Genomic DNA, 19,056 nt, shown 5'->3' on the forward strand with positions numbered 1-19,056 from the left:
GCATTAAATGAGACTCACTTCTGAATTAACCCCTAAAACGTACTATGCATCTCATAGAGGGGAGTAAGAAAAAGATCGCCTCCAACTAGTCATGTAAAGCACGTGGCTTCCCCCAAAGAATACTGGGAATTTGAGTTTGTTAAGGGTACTGGGAATTGCTGCTCTGTGAAGGATAAACTACAATTCCCAGAATTCTTTGGGAGAAATCAAGTGTTAATCAAACTCAAACTTGCGCCCGTCTCCTTTGCATAAGACGACACCCCTACCAATCCTTCTCCACTCCCAACACGGGCGCACCCGCAAATACCGAAGAATGAGCGCCATCCCTAAAGTCTTCCCAATCCAACGAATCTTCATAGAGATAGGGAAAAAAACGATGTAACATGTTGCCAGATTTCTGGTGTCTATGGACTCCGCACCCCTTGCGCAAACCTACAGAAACCTATAGAGAAATTCTGGATTTGACCGCAGCTGTCATTGGGCGGCAAAAGAAATTTCAAAAGATAGCAGCAAAGATAGGAGTCGTGCTCTTTGTAATTCGGGACTTGTTTCTTATTGTGACAAACGAATGCAGTTAAGTTTCTGAACATTTATTAATGCAAAGTCTCTGCAGGCAAGCTTCTGTATGCTACTGGAGGAATTTAGGGAGATCGACTTTGGCTGCAATTTGGGGGTGTTTGGCGTGAATCTTTCTCTTTTCTTTTCCTCCCCCCCCCCCCCAAAAAAAAAAATAATCCAAGCAAGTCTCAGGCTGAACTCCAAAGTGCAAGCCCGCAGAGCTGTCATAAAGCGCTGGTCTCAACCGCACATTTTCCAACTTCGGGAAATGATGCTTGGCATTTGGAATTTGCATTGGCAGGGCTACTTTACAAATGCTCAATTAGTCCCGAGTCAGGAGGAGGCGCATGAAGTCCCTTTGCCGCTAACTCTTAGTTTTCGGTGGGCACGACCCAGCTGCTCAATCACAGCGACCGTATCCCAGATTTCTCCGTTCCTTTCCATGAATCCGTTTCGCCAATGTAAACCCGGAATGTTGTCATCCTGAAAAAGAGAGGCGCCTCTCTATTTTTCTTATCTCTGCGGCCCCGCGGGTCTGAGAAGCTTTCTTGTTCCATCTGCGCAGGTACCAATCCGCTGTCTCCGCTGTAACTAGAGAGGAACTAGAGAGTCGGAGGAGCCAATCGCCGCGCCTCCGTTGGGAATACTAATAACGGGATTAGCATAGCCCGGACCACGTGAGCCACGCGCCAATGGTGTCGCGCAGGCGTTTGCCAAGATGGCGGTGACGCGGTACCGGCGCTTCTTGAAGCTCTGCGAGGAGTGGCCCGTGGAGGAGACCAAGCGCGGGCGGGACTTGGGCACTTTCCTTCGGCAGAGGGTGGCGCAGGCCTTCCGCGAGGGAGAGAACACGCAGGTGGGGCGGGGGCGACCCCCGGAGGGGGAGGGGGAAGGTGGGCGCCCTGGGCAGCTGGTGGTCCCCGCATTATTTAATCCACATTTATGTAGCGTGTTTAGGGTGGCCACCCTTGTTCTGGCAAAATACAGGGCGGTTTGATCTGGTGCTGAAGTGACTTCAAAGCAATACAATCTATTTCAGACGAACAGCCCCTCTGGAACTTGTCACACGTGCATACATACACGTGAATTTGTAAACCTGTCTGTGCTTAAGCACATGACCTTTCGCACGCCCTTTCCAACACGTGCATTTCGAGAGGACCCGTAACTTGGGGGTAACTTTGCATGAAATATGGAACAGTCCTGTATTAAACAGGAGGGGTGGCAACCCATGTGTGTTTGTGCCTCTGTGTGATGCTTGCAGGGCCGGATTTAGGTTTGATGAGGCCCTAAGCTACTGACGGTAATGGGGCCCTTTATATGTACAGCTGTCCTTTGTCAACAACAAATTGTCACTGTTTTTTGTGTTGAATATATGATTTATGGACCTAATAGGTATCTAAAGCCATTTGCACATAACAAAATATGTATTTTATCAAAGTAATTGTTGAACTGAAATACAATGAAGAAGTATATGAATAGTGATACTATTATTAAGCTCTCACTGTATGTAGGTTTTATTTATTTTTTATCTTATATTTTGGAAATGTACATCCATTTTTTTTCTTTAAATTTTTTTGGGCCCCCAAGAGGGTGGGGCCCTAAGTTATAGCTTATTTAGCTTATATGTAAATCCGGCACTGGATGTTCACGTAGCGTAATGGTGAAGAGATGGCACTGGCCTCTGGGTGCTTATTCCCAAATATAGTCGTACCTTGGAAGCCAAACATAACTCATTCCGGAAGTCCGTTCGACTTCCAAAACATTCAGAAACCAAATTGCGGCTTCTGATTGGCTGCAGGAAGCTCCTACAGCCAATCGGAAGCTGCAGAAGCCACGTCGGACGTTCCAGCTTCCAAAGAACATTCGCAAACTGGAACACTTCTGGGTTTGCGGTGTTTGGAAGCCAAAACGTACAAGTGCCAAGGCGATCGGCTTTTAAGGTACAACTGTATTTCTGTGTCTTCAGTGAGGCTTACTCCCCAGGTAAGAGTGCACAGGATTGTAGCCTGAATCAAGCAGGCCCTAAGGTGAGTCATGCCTGTGCTCAGGGCCAGCCCAAGACATTTTAGCACCTGAGGTGAACCATTAAGAGGATGCCCCCACTTTCCAGGCCAGGGAAGAAGGGGGCGTGAAGATCTACATCAGGGACAACAGGAGAAGAAAGCTCTTTATCAGTGTATGCTACCCTGTGGATCCTGCTCCCTGAGGTGGTTGCCTCATGCTAGAGGCCGGCCCTGCTAGAGTAGCCAGATTCGAACACAGGGTGGGGCCCTTGCAACTTTAATAGTTGTTCAGAAGAGGGGTGCTTTTGGCAGGTGTCCCTGCCATGCAAGCAATTTTTAAGGTGCAGAAAACCTGCCTTTTATATCTATGGGCCTCGTCCAAGACATTCTGATGCCTGAGGTGAATCCTTCCCTGCCCAAGTCAAGAGGTTCAGTACGCCAAGGCCAGTCATGTTGTTATTTGGGCAGCTGAGGCAGAAAATCCTACAAGCATCTCTCCCCTGTTCTGGCAGTAAAATAAAATAATAAATGCATCACAGTTTGGTACCCTTTCATGACTCTCAAAATCAGCTGCCTCTTGTGCTGCCTAATATTAGAGCCAGCACTGTGCATCTGACCACTCTGCTATCAGGTTTCCAGGAGAATTAACTCCATTTTAGAGCTCAAGCCATCTAAATGTTTTTAATATATATGTATATATCTTATTTGAGACCTCACTCTTTGTTAAATGGGACTTGGTGACAAAGGCAGAGCAATCTGCACCCCTCTTGCAATGGGCTGGGAAGGCTAAGCTAAATGGGCAGGAGTGCCATTGATGGGATATCCAGTAACAGTGCGGAAGATCCCCAAATGGGGTATTCCTGGGCTTGAGCCGATCTCACTGCTGCTGTGCAACAGCATGAGGCCCAATCCAGTTGTATGTTGCAATTGTACTGCCCCCTCTACCTCAGTCACTGTTTGCACCAGGGCTCCGAATGCAGTATTAGCCATGTAAGCAGCAGGAGTGAGGGTTGAGTTACAACTTTAATATGCAGGTTGCTTCACTGTGTGGGTTTTTGACACTTCAGAATGAAGATTCCATTGGAAATGGGGTGACAAGTTAGAAAGTTCTTCAGTTTTTTCCTGTGTAAGGTGGGATTGATCTCCACCGCAGCATGCGGCAAGGAAGAATATAAATGTAATTATGATATCAGTTGCATGAAATTCTCTGATAAACTGCTCTTGGCAGGAGTAAATGACTGAAGTGCTGTATAAAAATACTTAGATAAATTCACTTCTCCCCAAGCCACTTACCATGACTGCTGTGTAATGTCCATAGCCTCTGTTTTTCTCTGAATTATAGCACAGTTTTTGAAAAGACCCATCCCTAGCGCTAAAGAAACAATCACAGGAACACACTTCTTGTTCCAGGTGGCTTAAGAGGTTAAGGCTGTGGCTTTAATAGCATAGAGACTTTTGGCAAGTACATTTCGACATGCAGTGGTGGTGAAAAGAGCTGCACATGTTGAAATTCCCTCTTTTGACTGACTTCAGTAAAATATACTCTTTATGTGTATTATCATCACAGTGCTCTACAAATGGGTGTCATATTAATTCTTACATGAAAGTTCCTTTTCAGAAATTTAGTATATGATGTGAACCTTGGTGCAGTGGGGAACTTGAAGTTAGGGCCAGATGAAATGAATAGTAGGTATCTGGATCTGACTTAAAGAGTTCCCTAGTTTCTCACTAAAGTCTTTTGTCTCTGATTTCCAGGCAGAGCTAGGTTTTCTGCTGGCTCTGATGCTTTCAAAAATTATTCTTTTTCATTTTTGAAGTACCTAAAAGTATCCAAAGGCTATACACAGAGTAAAGCAAAGACAGTCTGAGCCCACAAGCTTACAGTGTAAAAGACACAACACAAAAACAAAAAAGGGGGAAGGAAGGGAAGAGAAAAATAAGGAAACTCAGGGACCAGTTCTTAAATTTAGTTTTTATAACCATAAGTTTCATTGGAAACAGTTCAGTGGAGGAACATGCCAAAAGGCAGCTGGTCTCTTAGCTGAACTGATAGCCCTCTTTCTGTGCTGCAGTCAAGTGCCAAAAATTGTTAGGTTCCCTTGCCCTCCAGGTTGATGCCGGTTTAAAACGTTCATTTTGTTTGCAGGATGTATCAGCTTTTGCTGGATTATTTCCAGGTTACTTAACTGATAGAGACCATTTCTATGGCCTTGAACTTTTCTTGATTTCAAGTCATGATTTGTTCAGCACTGAAAATGTTTTGGAGTCAGTTCTTAATGCCTGGGACATCAGTGTATGTATGCATTGTGGTAGTACATCACCACATAATGGTCTCCATGGAAGAAGAATGCATACTTTGCAAAAATTAATGAAATAAATCTATGGCAGACACTCATTTTTAAGAGTGTCACTATCTTCTGAGCATCCTCAGAGCAGGACTATTCTGTTACTTTTGTCTGCTGCATGCACTTCAGAACGTGCTTTTCCTTTCTTTTTGTGCTCAGAGCAGCTGATTCCTACCTTAATTTTCCAAAACTGTCATCGGTTTTGAAAAATTTAAATTGATGCTTGCAGCGCTGATATCAATTTGTATGTATAAAATACTTTATATAGTAAAGAGATTATTATTTTTTGCCAAATAGCAGGAGGGATGCATAAAGAGCAGAGTCAGAGATATAAAGGTACTTTGTAAGTCTAATGTCTGTTTTATCCATGTGTAATGAGATGTGCTGGGGCATTTTTTCTTTTTTGAAAAGCTATTTCTGCTTTCCACATGATAGCTGCAACACTATCAGGGTTTTTCAGTGTGAATACAAAAATATGTAAAACTCAGTATTATACAAGCGGCCTGCCCCATTTTTCTGATTTGAACATCGGCCAATATCTTGGGGTGTGGAAGAAAGGACACGTCATATTATTCTGACTTGCATAAGTCATGCAGCCGATTATTGCTTTCCAAGATGCCGTTTGATCATTACATGACTAGATTTCATTCTTGTAGTTTATGTCACATTCCCCCCCCCCAAATCTTTCATTAAAAACATATATTTATGCATCATTTTTTCTGTCTGAGAAGACCAAGTACAGTGGTGCCCTGCAAGACGAATGCCTCGCAAGACGAAAAACCCGCTAGACGAAAGGGCTTTCCGTTTTGGAGGCGCTTCGCAAAACGAATTTCCCTATGGGCTTGCTTCGCAAGACGAAATGTCTTGCGAGTTTTTCCGACTTTTTTTCCCTCCCCCCCCCACTTTTTCTAAGCCGCTTATCCGCTAAGCCGATAAGCCGCTAAACCGCTAATAGCGCTAAGCCGATAAGCCGTCAATGGGCTTGCTTCGCAAGACGAAAAAACCACTAGATGAAGAGAATCGCGGAACGGATTCTTTTCGTCTTGCGAGGCACCACTGTATAATAAAACTTAGAAATGAATATGATAGTTAGATGACACACCTTCCACATGACCTTGAAGTGTGCTTTGTCCTCTTATCTAGTGCATCTGGGCCACAGCTATTGACAGTATCTTGGATTAAATGCATTCCCCCCCCCCCCGTGAAGAGGTTTGCTCATGTTTGTTGATCTGTTTGGCATATTTTGGAGCTGTTTATTCTGCAAACACTTCTTTGCAGCACATCAGTGTAACGCAGTGTGAAGAAGTCCTGTTTATTTGAATTAAGTTGTAATGGGTATTGTGTAATGTGTTCTGACATTTGTATCGTACTGTGCTTTGTAATGTATTTGATGTAGGAAGTTTTCTGTCTCGTCTGGTGAAAACTAGTTTTAACTGTTGCATGGGGCCTTAACTGACAGCCGAGAGAGAATTTTTAGTATTCAGGAGGGAGGGAGAGAGAGTATGCATATTTTGTTTGCTGGGTGCAAGCTTGGAATTTTCAGTTAGACAGTGGGATTGGGTGGAGCTGGAGTTGAGTGGCCAGAATAAATGTCTGCAGTAGTGTGTGTGTGCGTGTGTGTGCACGCGCGTGTGTGTAAATGGCTGGGTGCTGGTCAGCAGTTAGTTAATTGAAAATTGGAGTGGGCTGGAGACTCGGCATTAAGGGTGGTCAGTGACAGCAGAGGAAGGGGGTCAGGGAAGGACAGAATGCCTTGTTGTCTGATAACTTGCTGTGCGTAGCTGAATCACTTGGCTTAGGCTGAGGAGGAAAAGGGAGAACCTGAACGTTGGTCTCTGGTGACTGGCAGGAGAGGGCAGATTTCCAGGGCAATGCAGCAAAACCAATCTCTTCAATAGGTCAGTAAAGGGTTGGATGAAGAGGCTTCCAACAGAGTCCTCAGTTATAGTGTTAACTGGGGTGGGGAGAATACAAAAGCAATTTGGCTAAAGGGCTTTAATCATAAACTCTAGAGTTGGAAGGGACCATGAGGGTCATCTAGTCCAACCCCCTGCAATGCAAGAATCTCTTTTGCCCATTGTGGGGCTTGAACCCACAACCCTGAGATTAAGAGTCTCTTACTCTACTGACTGAGCTATCCAATTTACTGTTCCTTTAAAGCTGTCTTAGCTGGATGTAAGCTATTGGTATTTAAAGTGACAGTAAGAAGTTTAAAAAGTATAATCTAAAGTCCTATTTTTGAAGTAACCAGAAAAACTTTTGCACTTAATAATCATATAATAAATTAATGTAATTATATCTGTTAATTATCTGTATCTGACTGGCTTTGTACCATGACTGTACCCCAGATTTATGGGATATTGGTAAGCTAAGGGTTCAAAGGAAATAAGTGAGACTGAATGGTGGCAGGGCCTGGGTTTAGAATTTGCCATTAACATGGAATTTGGGTTTTGTCATTTTTAGTAAGTAAGAAAATGCCCCCTTCCCTCAACAGACAGCTTCCTCTGTTCACAGTATATTCAGGACTTTTGGGTTGATATGTGAAAGAGCTGGAGCTTAGATAGGTTTTTGCTCAGGGATGGGCTTCTGGTTGTATCTTAATTCAGTGACTCTTTTGGAATGGATATGAAGAACAAAACTAGTTTGCATTTTAAAATGTAATGTAACTAGTAATACAACACTGGTAATATAAAATTTCTGTTCAATGGAAGTGTTGTTTGCACTCTAGGAATAATTTCACTGTACTTTTGTACTCTTGCAGATTTCTGATCCAGTGACCTGTGATGAAATGTTTGAGAGTTTAGCCAAAATCCATACCAATTACTATAAAAACAAGGTAAGTCCTATCATGGTGACCAGGTACCCAGTGTTAGAATCTGACAGCTGCCTCTGGGATATGTTTTGTAATCCTGATACTAAGACCCTTCTGATTTATCTTTAGCAGGGGAAGCCAACACGGCATCTTCTAGATGTTGTTTGACTCCAGCTCCCATCAGCCCTAGCCAGCATGTCCAATAAAATCATAGCATTGTAAAGTTGGAAGCGACCACAAGGGTCATCTAGTCCAACCCCCTGATAATTATTCCATTATCAGGGTTAATGGGAGTTGAAGTCCAATAATATCCAGAGGGCACCATATTATCTACCACAGTGTCTTTGCTTTTTCTTGAGCAAGCCAGTTCACCTTTTACTGTGTAAATTGGAGTGGCAAACCTGTGGCTCTCCTAGTGTTAAGACTACAATTGCCCCAATCCAACGCTACTGGCTATGCTTGATGGGAGTTGTAGTCATGCATTTGGAGGACCACGTTAGCCATCCCTGCTATTTCAGAAATGCATGCATATATATATATATATATATATATATATATATATATATATATATATATGCAACAGCAGTGAGCATGTTCGTGCTATAGCATTTAGCAAATTTACTTCAGCATACAATTTTGATGCCATATGAGAAGAAACATTAAGAGAACATTGTTCTCAGGGGAAGCAGGAGGCTGCTATATTTATATATATTTTTCTGTTTGTTTGCATAGTATCCACGTTTGAAAGATACAAGCTTTACTGGGGTGACAGTTGAAGAATGCAAGCTAGTCCTTGCAACAGGTATTTGGGCAAACTATACTTTATCCATTTACTGTTCTGTATCTGGTTGGCTAAAATGATTCAGCTGCCCTTTACATCCCCCCTGCTTTGCGCACAGGAGTTTCCTCCCTCCCTCCTTCCCATAAATAGCCTTCCCATGAGCAAAACATTATGCAAAAGCTGTTTGTAATGCACCAGTTGTATTCAGTCTTTAATGTTAGTGCTAAGAGTAACACGTTGAGGAATGTGGCACACCATAATAAATGGATTTTGTGTCCCAAGAAGTTGAGCTTAGTCTAGGATATAGATGCAAGTGGGACCTGCAATTTCTCGTTCCCTAACAGCTGTTCAAGGTGCCAGCCATTCCTTCTCTTGCAAGTTGTATGGAGTGCTGCCTCTTGGTTTTTTTACAATAATAATTTGTACTACTGAATACTTCAGGGTCCACCTGAAGTATGCTAATACTGCTCTCTTGTTTCTCATCAGCCCTGTTTTGCCTCCAATCCTTTCAGTACAGAATTGGGGTTTTCAGTGTTTAATTGCCCTTCATTTGAGACACACAAGTCTGAAGAAGGGAGTGTGTGTTCCCAGAGCTAATGAGCCTCAAATTAAGACTCCCGGTCACTCCCACAATAGACATCAGTAATCAACTGATTTTGTTGCTTTCCATTCTTCCTGCATTTGTGGTTTCTGCTTGGGAACAAGAAATAAGATAAAGAACAGTCTAAATTAACCTGTGTAGAAGATGCTTTCTCTGCTTGGTTTCACTTTTTACAGTTCAAGAGTTTTCTATTATACTATGATTTATCTAAGCTAGCTGTATTGAGACAAACAGCCTTTATAGAAACAGTAAATTTAAACATTCCTGAAGTGTCCTGAAGCTAAATAGCAGTCTTATGTTCTGGCTGCAGTGCATAGAAAATGCTAGTCTTCGCTGGCTCCACATGTACTGTTCTGACTAAGGAGAGCAGGTCTGCCCCAGGCAGCAAAACATAAACTTATTGAGATGAAAATGAATGGTTGTTTCACACCTTATGGTTTTTAGAGTGTACTTTAAATGGAGTGGTTGGACATGATTAATGTGAGTGTTCAGGCATGTGAACTGCACAGGCACATGTGCCAAGGAACTAGGACTGGCTGTGGCTTTCTGTCACATGTATACATGATGGCAAACATGCATATATCACCATGTTACTGTTTAAGCAACCTCTGAAAGAAAATTGCTTTTATAATGAAAACCCTATTATTATTTTTTGTCTTTTCTGACTTCCTTTTAATGCAGCTAGCTTGAAGCAGATGGAAGAAGCAAAGAAAGGAAAATGGACAAAGTTACGTGAGAAATTTTCTGCCAAGAATCCTGAAGAAGATTCCAAATGATAACTTTGTGACACTAGCCAATTTTCCTAAAGCTCTATATTTTGCCTCCTTGAAACAGAAGTTTGTTTGTTTCATTTGCTTACCTAGGATGTTGTCAGACTTTTTAAAGCAAAGAGATCTGGTTTTGACATCTCATCTCAGAACCATTTCTATCTCAGGGAACAACGCTTCAGTATTGGTGACGCTATTCTGGAATGGGACAAGCAAGCCCTTCTTGATTACATTGGTTTATAGGAAGATGTTAGAAAGCCTTTAAATATATTGACGTGGTTGCCACTCTTTGGCATATCTAGGTATTTGCATGTTCTTTAGGGAAAGGCTATATGCTGTTGGAACACAGCTGGTATGCAGTTGATATCACTGAATTGTATTTCATGGCTTTTTAGAATTCAGAATATTCCCAAACAAATACAGGCGCTATAGCATATAGATGTCTTGTGTGTTTTACTGGAATGCCACCACTTATTCAAGGAAGGCACAACTGCCATATGTTGGTGCAAAATTGTTGCAGCAGAGCACTCATTTTTAAGCTATTTGTTCTGTAAAATACCAGTTTTTGCTGTAAAAAAATGGGCAATAGTAGACAAGTTTCTAAAAACAAACGGTTCACCATAATCTGCCCCTGCAGTACAAGCAGCATCTGTTCTCATCTAGCATGAGAAACAGTTAAGGCCAGTAGGTCTTCCAGCATTCTGTGCAAACATGGAATTCACCCTAGAATGAGCCTAGGAACACCCTGGAATCTTGTGGCAAGATTAATCGGGCTAGTCAGAGCATTTCATGAAAACCTACCAAAAATGGTATGTCTGAAATATTTGCTTAAATAGCTTCAGTATCAAGCAGAATCCAATTAATGCAACAGATCTTTAAAAAAATCTGCTCAGTCGTATTTATGTCCGACAAGTTTGTAGCTTTACCAACAAGCATATCAAGAGGTGATTCCTTCCCCCTTCCATTTTATTGTATTTGGTTCTGTTTGTGTTAACTTAAGGAAGTTACCACATTAAAACTTAAAACAATATTTGTAAAATATTCCAGAGCAAGACAAATTGCAAAGCTGCACTCTTGATTAATGAAATCTTTTCCCCGCCCCCTTCAACCTGCACTGTAATATGTACCCTCGAGGAACACCCTGCTTGGGTCAGAAAGGAATGGAAAAGCATATGGGGGCTGGAACAAGGAACTGTCATCATCTCTCCCTAATCATCTCCCTCTAGTGGCCACTCTCACAGTTAGACAAACCTGTACCTAATGTACTTTGTTTTATTTACAGTTGAGTTTGAGTTGTAGCCTGGCTGTTGAAGTTGAACTTGCAATGCTTCTAAATGGTTGGGGAAACGCTCTGGGGCAGTGTATGTTGGTTAGGGAAATTCTAAAACAAGTCTTTCGCAGTGTGGTGCCCTCCAGTTCACACCAGCCCCAGCCAGCATAGCAGGGCTGATAGAGGTGTAGTTAATTTACATCTCAGGACTTTTATAATGTACTCTTTTTTTTCTCTCCATCCTTCTCCCCAAACTTGTTTTCTTACACTAACTAATGACCCTTCAATGTCCATTCTGATGATAGTTGAAATATTACTGCTACCTTGCATTAACCAACTGAAATAATCCAGTTCTACCACCTTTTAACCTTCCCAGAAGCAGGCTAACACCTAAGTGTGTACTGTCTTCTAACCTATTGTGTGGGCAAGAGAGGGAAGAGATTGCTCTTTCACAGTGCAGCACAAACATGCAATCTTCCGCTAACGCTGATAAAAGTCTCTCCATGGAACAAAATGCCATTGCATTTCTCAACAATGGAATCTGCTGCTCGTCTTCAGTCGAAGTGTTAAGCTAATAGTAGATTTTCTTAGTTTCTTCTTGGGTTAGATAGGATTCTAGAGATGAAGAAAAATGCCAGTGACTCCAGGAAAACTGAGATGACAAGCTTGTAAAGAGAGATCCATGTATGTTGAATTTCATGGACTCTGTTAAAATAAGTTAAAATATAGCAACTACTACTTGCTAGTAACAGTGTCAATCCTATTTGCACCTGGCTGCGAAGCCATCAAAATGTAGTGCATGGAGACAGATAACCCATGTTATAGCAACAGAGCTATCATAAGGAGCAGCAAAGCTCCCAAATGTATGGTAAACTATGAATCCGCACAAAGCGACAAATCATACTAGTCGTCAGCTTCAGGTCTCTCTCTTGAATAAAATGCAATCAGCCCTGCTGGAGATGAACAGAAGGTGGTGCCGGAATGCCAAAATATGAATCATCATGACATGAATCGGCTTTCTTTGATGGATGAGATCTGTGCTGGCAACCTAGTACCAAATATCCCCCTCAGGAAGTGCATATGTAAAGTAGAGTTTTAGCTTGGTGAAGTTGATTCTGCTGTCTCAGTGGTTCAGACTGTTCTGGACATCCACAAAGCCCATCCGCTGCCTTCGCTTCCTTTGCTCTGTCATCTGGAATATAAAAACGGGGGATTTAAAAGATGGTTTTCATTTCTTCAGTTGAATTCACAACACCATTCTTTTATCAAATTTACAAGTGTTCTCTGCCACAAACCCCTGCATGTTGAAGCTTGTGAGGTCTTTCGTTAGGTGTACTCAGCTAACTGGCATTACTCGTGTAGAAATGTGCCCACACCTCCCTGACCTACATGTTGTAGAGCAGGGAGGGGGGTAACCTTCAGCCACAGGCCAGGGATGCCAACTTGAATAAAATATGGGGGAAGGGCAAGTATGCCCTACCCCGATTAATTACAAGACACTGTAGGCACACACTATTTGAATGGCATTGCCTATGCTTAAAAATTTCAGGGGGGATTAAGCTGCCCATTCATCAGCTGATGCACAGAGAATTCAATCCATAGTGGCTCTTCCCCCCCCCCCCGTTGCCTGTGGGCCAACTATGACAGATGGGTGGTCCTGTTGGGTGGGGGAGATGAAGATGTGGCCCATAAAGGTTCTCCACCCCCATTGTAGAAAGAGATCAGTTAAGGCAGATGTTATCTTTGGGACAATGCATCCTCTACTGTTAATCTTTTTGGGGCAACCTGCTATTAGCTTTCACCAATTAAGAGTTCTTTGCAGAACAGCATTTGAAAAGACTAACTGTGGCAATAGCTAGGAGTTGGATTGTGTGCTTGGAATATACGAGAGGAATAGTTTGAATCTCAGGGCTGGCAAAGGCTAGCTGTTTGCCACATTGTTAATTGTAATCCTAACATTTTACTTATTTATTTTGACAGTTATTAACCATGCCCTCTGGACAGCCTGCACAAAATTCAAAGCAATAAGATACCTTTGCATTTCTATGAATGTTGCCAGGGCTGCTCTGTGCTTCATCTAAAAGCAATTGCATTCAGACAACAGGATTTCCCCCCCAGAGAGCATTATTTAGTTGAAGGGTTAGCAAACGTGGTCTAATTCTATGACATCCCAAAGTTCCCAAAAGGCGCTACTTCTCTTAGTTCATTCCCTTAGTCCCTCCCCAAAGCACCCCGTTCTTAAAGTTTCTCATACCTGCTCCTTCAGCTCATTCAGCTGTGATGTGAGATGGGATACCAATTTCATGGTGGAATTCAGTTTATCCTGTAGACACCGGATCTCGTTCTGCTCACCTTCACCTTCGTTGCTGACCAGTGACATGGCTCGCATCCGAGGGAACCAGTCCAGGTTCTTGTTCTGGAACAGTCATTGCAGGAAACAAGTGTTTTAAGGGAAGGAATAACTAATCAGAACAAAAGTAGCCTGGCGCCGCAAAACAGGTAGGGCAGAACCTAAGAGAGGGCAGTTAACTGAACTGTCAAGAACAAAGACTCTGGTGCTAAGAGATGCCTGTTGGAGCAAGAGAGAGGAGTTATCCTTCCACTGATGGAGGAGCGATTCTGCAATAAAGTTAGAGCACCCAGTGTATTAATAGCATCCCTTCAAAAGCACTATATAGAAATTAAAAACCAAGGCAGTCCTTGCTTACAAGCCAGTACAGGTACCAATTCTTGAAGTTACATCCTCTCATACATCTGGCCACTGGCAGAGGCCAGATTGCAAAACTGAAGGGAAGTAGACCCAGGGCAACTGATTTTATTTGAGATTATATACATCACACACAGGCTGCCCACTAAAACTGCCTTTTTCCAAAGTGAAACTTCCCACCATGCAAGAGCCTTTACCTTTATCATTTGTGCTACGTAGCTCTCAGGCCCTGTGTAGTCAGTCTTGTTTTTGACTCGCACCAGCACTATGAAATACAGGTAATTCCACATGTTGTGTTCAAATTTAATGTGCTCCTCAAAAGATACAGTCTTGTTGTCAAACTTGTCCCTTTCGAGTCCTAAGGAAGTAATGAAGAAAAGGAGAATGCTATGTTATCTAGCAACTGCTGCACCCATCCCTAAGTCCCATTAAAGAGACTGATTCTGCACGCATTTTTCTCTACTTGACCTCCACTTGTAGCATACAGAAATATGAACAGCCTAAGTTGGTCAGTGGGGTGCTAATGGATGGGTGGTCATGTTCACAGCAGGGAACTGGAAGAGAAAGCCTTTGGGGTTCTTCCAATCTAATTTTAGCAGGTCTTGAGCAGAAAATGGCTAGTGCCTAATGTTCACGGCTGAGCAGTTAAATTTCAAATTAGTGTACCTGTTTTGGGCACTTAAGGAAATCTCTGTAAAATTGAAGACATGCCTTAAAAGAAAAGATGGATGGAGTAGTTTATAACCACTTCAAGAGACCTCTTGAAATCTAAACACCAACGTTAATTGTGTAAAATAGGAAAGCTGAGATATTATGCATATTATCTCAAGTGATAACTGCACTTCTGCCATTTTGCACCCACTGACAGACCATCAGAAGCCAATAAAAATTTGCTTTGAAAGTGAAATTGTGAAAAATTTGAATGCACTAAGATGGGATACATTTCTGCTGTGTTTTGGATCCTGTATGTTTGTATTGTGGGCAGTTTCAGCTGCTGCAGTCAAATGAACACCCAGAGCCTAACTCTCCTTTCTGTAGGAGCCTGCAGAATATCCCCTGAATACTTAGTTTACTTTTGGAGAAGGGGATAGTTCCTCCACCAGATAGGCAATGATCTTGTTGGATATTTGCTGAATATATGAGGGTATTTCCCGGATAAATAGTTTCCCTGGGCAATTACCACATATAAAACATGTTGTCTTCAGGATTTCTTCTTTTTTCTGCTTCTCGCTCCTCAGATCTGCAAAGGTGTCGATGATTACACCAAATATGAGGTTGAGGACTATGATTATGACAATGAAGAAGAACAGGAGGTCGTAGATCACTCGAGCAGGGAAAAGAGACTCCTTTAGGACAGAAAGACAAGGGCAGCCATTAAAAGAAAGCATGGCTTCTCTTATCCGGTGCTTTGCTGAAAAATCCCAAACATTTCCCTCTAGAAATTGGCAGACAAGTTGCCAGCATGCCAGTGGCTACAAGATGAATAGATTTGTTTTGTAAACAATGAAGAAAATATTTGGAAGGATTGATTGTGTTAGGTGTGCATAATGTTGGTATTGTAAGATCTCACAAAAGGTGAATTTGTGAGAAAAGATCATCTGAATTTTAAAAGTCAGAAATGTGAGAAGGGAAGGTAGCAAACCAATGTGACAAGATCTGTCACACCCCTCAGGCTGGGGACCCCATTTGCCTCATAATGTAGCGTTCGGCATTTGGTATTTAGCATAGGTGCCCCTGCGCTATGTCACAATAGACAAACTGTTGGATAAATCCAAATATGCACACCACACTGGTATGCACTGATTTCAGTAGGGCACAGGCACCCTTTGGTGTGCTGGTTTAGACTCCTAGCCAGCGTTGCCTAACATGGGTTGCCTCCAAATTAACTCACATCTTTGGATGGCTTCCTGAGGATGTCACCCACACCACCTCCGTTTCTGAGGCCATGATTCAGGACAGTGACAATGCACATGAGCAGTGTGTCACAGGCACGTTCTGAATTATCTTCCTCCGCTTCTGGAATGCAAGCAAAAGTGCACTCAGCAGGAACACAAACAGAGCACCTATGATTAGCTTTCAGTATTGTGAAATCCATATTTCTTAGCTTCATTAACTATATGCAGAAAATACCTGGCTGTTCTGCCTCATCCTCCCTTTTTAGAAGATGGAAGAAAATAGCAGAGACATTTCCAATAACCACGGGCAACAGCTCTGCTTGTTTCTAAAATTCACCCTGCATTATATTGTTAGGGCACTATCCAACTCTTTCCGTCAGTGCAAGGATCTCCACTTGCAAACGAAATTTCCTCTCCTCCCGTGTTTGCCCCAAAAATCTTTTCTGGGAGTTCTCATGATCTTCTGAAGCAGACCTGAGGAGGGCAAAGGGGGATAAGAGAGGAAAAGAGTTCCATTGTGCAAGCAGAATTCCTTGCCGTGGCAGAAATAAGTTAGTTGGCTGCCATCCTGATTTACTTACATAGAGTGGCCCCAAGTCCCAGTAAGATGCTGTGGATAAGTACTAACAAAGTAATCTTGCATCTTAACTTGGACATTAGATCTTACAGCATCTTGTGCTGACTTCCGAGACACAGATCAATTTCATCCTAGTTGCCTTCTCAAGGTGCCAGATAAAATATGCAAAGTTTCTCTTCACTCCCACAAGCATCTGAATTAGAGAATGTTGCTTCAGCCACCCCAACTACCTTCTATCACTTTGGGCTTAGCAACACCAGAAGAGCAGCTCATTTTGTCGCTACTGCATGTCTCCATAAAAGCGTCCATGTCTGCTTGCATCCCCAAAGGAGTACCTGGAAGGACAGGAGGCGGCAGAAGTGTCAAAACATCATCTTTCAATTCATAACAATGACAAAGTCTAGAAAAGTTGTTCCTTTGACTGAGGCCATGCCAAAAAGTATCTCCCATCATGATGTTCTTGTTCTAGGTTGCTATCTACCCAGTGCCACTTAGCCTCACCACCACAAGCATCCTGTCCACATCCTTGAACTGTAACCGATCCCACAAGCTATACTTGAATGATGCTCCAAGGACCTCCAACAAGCATGAACTAATGGTGTTCAGCACAGAGCCAAGTAATGTTACCCTCAAACTAATTCACAAATCTCTCACAGGAGACTATTGAGTGGTCTGTTAATGATGCCATACTGATCTGGGCCAACCACTTTGAATAGCTCTTCTGGAGGCCAAGAGATACACTATCTGTGGTATGAACAGCTATGTACTTGTACCTCAATTCAGTCAGATTCATGCCGGGACTTGCACTAGCTGATGTCTGGCCTGCTTCATCACTCAGGGCTCCTCAGTAAACCAAGGAGCCTTCCAGATACCCCATGGCTGTAGAGAGCACTTAGGAGTGATTGTGTCAATAGAAGAGGGGGAAATGCATCTACATCAGCCAGCATCGAATGCACACACCAATAGAAGCTCTTTGCATCTCTTCAGAACAGAAGGGAGGTAGGGTGTCCAGTCCAAGCACTCAATGAAACGTGGACATGTTTAAGGGTTCTCAGGGACCATGCTGAGGATTGCTGTGCTGAGGAGGAATGGTGGGAGCGACCCCCTGACCCTGAATCTTCCCAGGAGCAGGAGGACAGTATAGATTTGGAACAGTGGTTTGCAGAAGGGCCTAGATCAGAAGGCAGAAGCTGGGAAATACTGGATGGGGAACAGCTAGGAGAAGAAACACTGGAAGAGAGAGGGTTAACAGATTCACAGTCTTTGGACAGCATTCCTCTGGTCTCCCCAAAGTCACAAAGAGCTCAGAAAGTCTCAGAACAGAAAGCGCAGAGGGTACAAACTCAGATTACAAGACGGAGGAGTGACGTAGATTAATAGGGATGGGGGAGTGTGTGATCCTTAATTAGGAGCACCACCATTTCTAGGAGAAGTGTTCTTCTCTCACTGTGATTATTAAAGTTCCTAACTGGTAAGACATTCCTTTCTTTTATATTTTTATCTCCTGAAACGAGGGGAGGAAGCCGATTCCCCAAAGCCTGACAGGGGGGCATGTTCAGTCTAGGAGGAGTTGATCAGGTGAAAACATGAATGAAGAAGGAAGAGCAAAGTCTCAAGCATTGAACGTTTTGAGATTATTTACAGAGACCTTCTGCAGGTGCCATGGGAGATACACTGATGCCCAAAGATGCCATGTTGGCAAACCCTGAAGTGAAGCATCTGAACCCACTGAAATCTACACACTTGAACAGAAGAGTCTTTATATGTTGTATTTTGAATTGGGGGAAGAGACTGCCATGCAAAACATATATAAGCCAGTTCTTTCACAGTTGCAGTACTTTGCTGGTAAAAGCTGCTATTTATACCCTTAAAAGGTGCCCAATCCAGGAGTCTCAAATTGCACTTCCCTTAAGTGCAGCGCTGAACGTCAAAGCCTCCAAATTGCAAGCCTTAAGGACATAAACACGCTGGAGTGGATTTAGCTTGCCCATTACCAGTTATTCATTCTTGGTTGAAAGGTCTAGTACAAAATCAAGGTGAAAACCAATCCTTAAATAAACGCAGGAGGGAACATACAGGTTTCTGGTGTAATTGGCTGAACCCCGGTGAAGACAAATGGGTTGCTTCAGAAGTCAGCAAATCTTAAAATCCTTTCTATTTAAACCACTATTGTTAAATATAAAACTTGAGAGATAGCGGGGGGGGGGGGGAGCAAACCTTTCGATTTAATGTTGGGCAGCGGGTCTACTTCAAGGATGAAGTCATCTTTCAGAAAGAGAAAGCCTACAATGGAGAAGAGGTAGACGAGGATGAGAGCCAGAAGGGCTGTCAGAAGAATGGAGCGTCCGTTGCGTGTCACACTTTTGATGACATTAAATAAGGTCTCCTCCCGGTAGATCAAGTCAAACAGCTGAAACAGAAAAATAATAATAACTTGCTTATATAGAATCAGTCTGAAGAGAACAGGCATTCTGTGGTAGTCCTTCAGGCACATAGTATTTATTAGCAGGAGAATGATTGCCATTCATTCATCTAATCACCAACATCCCCACTTTTCTCACAGATAAATGTGAACGTTCTTTTCCATAAAGGAACAAGAAGCCCTTTGGACTCTTGCTTCAAGAGCCTAGCAACTTCTCGGAACAGGAATTGGTTTGGTGTTGCTTGACAGTACCAAACCATCCCATCTAGTCAATGATTTGTATTTCTTTCTTGCCCACTTCATAAAATGAATAATTGC

At 42.7% G+C, this 19,056-nt stretch overlaps 2 protein-coding genes across 2 annotated transcripts in view; one reads left to right on the plus strand and one right to left on the minus strand.

The window, feature by feature from the left end:
- The first annotated feature begins 1,216 nt into the window (after nucleotides 1-1,216).
- Nucleotides 1,217-10,305, plus strand: UQCC2 (ubiquinol-cytochrome c reductase complex assembly factor 2). The gene is made up of 4 exons (XM_079980954.1): nucleotides 1,217-1,414; nucleotides 7,668-7,742; nucleotides 8,451-8,520; nucleotides 9,782-10,305. Exons 1-4 carry the CDS (start codon nucleotides 1,277-1,279, stop codon nucleotides 9,874-9,876), a joined length of 378 nt encoding a protein of 125 aa, XP_079837080.1. The 5' UTR covers nucleotides 1,217-1,276; the 3' UTR covers nucleotides 9,877-10,305.
- A 510-nt stretch (nucleotides 10,306-10,815) lies between these two features.
- Nucleotides 10,816-19,056, minus strand: part of ITPR3 (inositol 1,4,5-trisphosphate receptor type 3) — a 96,801-nt gene continuing 88,560 nt past the window's right edge. The window contains exons 52-58 of the mRNA XM_079980965.1: nucleotides 18,534-18,726; nucleotides 16,547-16,651; nucleotides 15,736-15,860; nucleotides 15,025-15,190; nucleotides 14,042-14,202; nucleotides 13,392-13,553; nucleotides 10,816-12,329 (exon numbers count right to left, since the gene is read on the minus strand). Coding sequence (XP_079837091.1) covers nucleotides 12,261-12,329; nucleotides 13,392-13,553; nucleotides 14,042-14,202; nucleotides 15,025-15,190; nucleotides 15,736-15,860; nucleotides 16,547-16,651; nucleotides 18,534-18,726 — 981 coding nt within the window. The 3' untranslated portion in view covers nucleotides 10,816-12,260. The remainder of the gene's footprint in view (nucleotides 12,330-13,391; nucleotides 13,554-14,041; nucleotides 14,203-15,024; nucleotides 15,191-15,735; nucleotides 15,861-16,546; nucleotides 16,652-18,533; nucleotides 18,727-19,056) is intronic.

The sequence above is a fragment of the Podarcis cretensis genome, assembly GCF_951804945.1.
Source record: "Podarcis cretensis genome assembly, chromosome: 6".
Taxonomy (NCBI): Eukaryota; Metazoa; Chordata; class Lepidosauria; order Squamata; family Lacertidae; genus Podarcis; species Podarcis cretensis.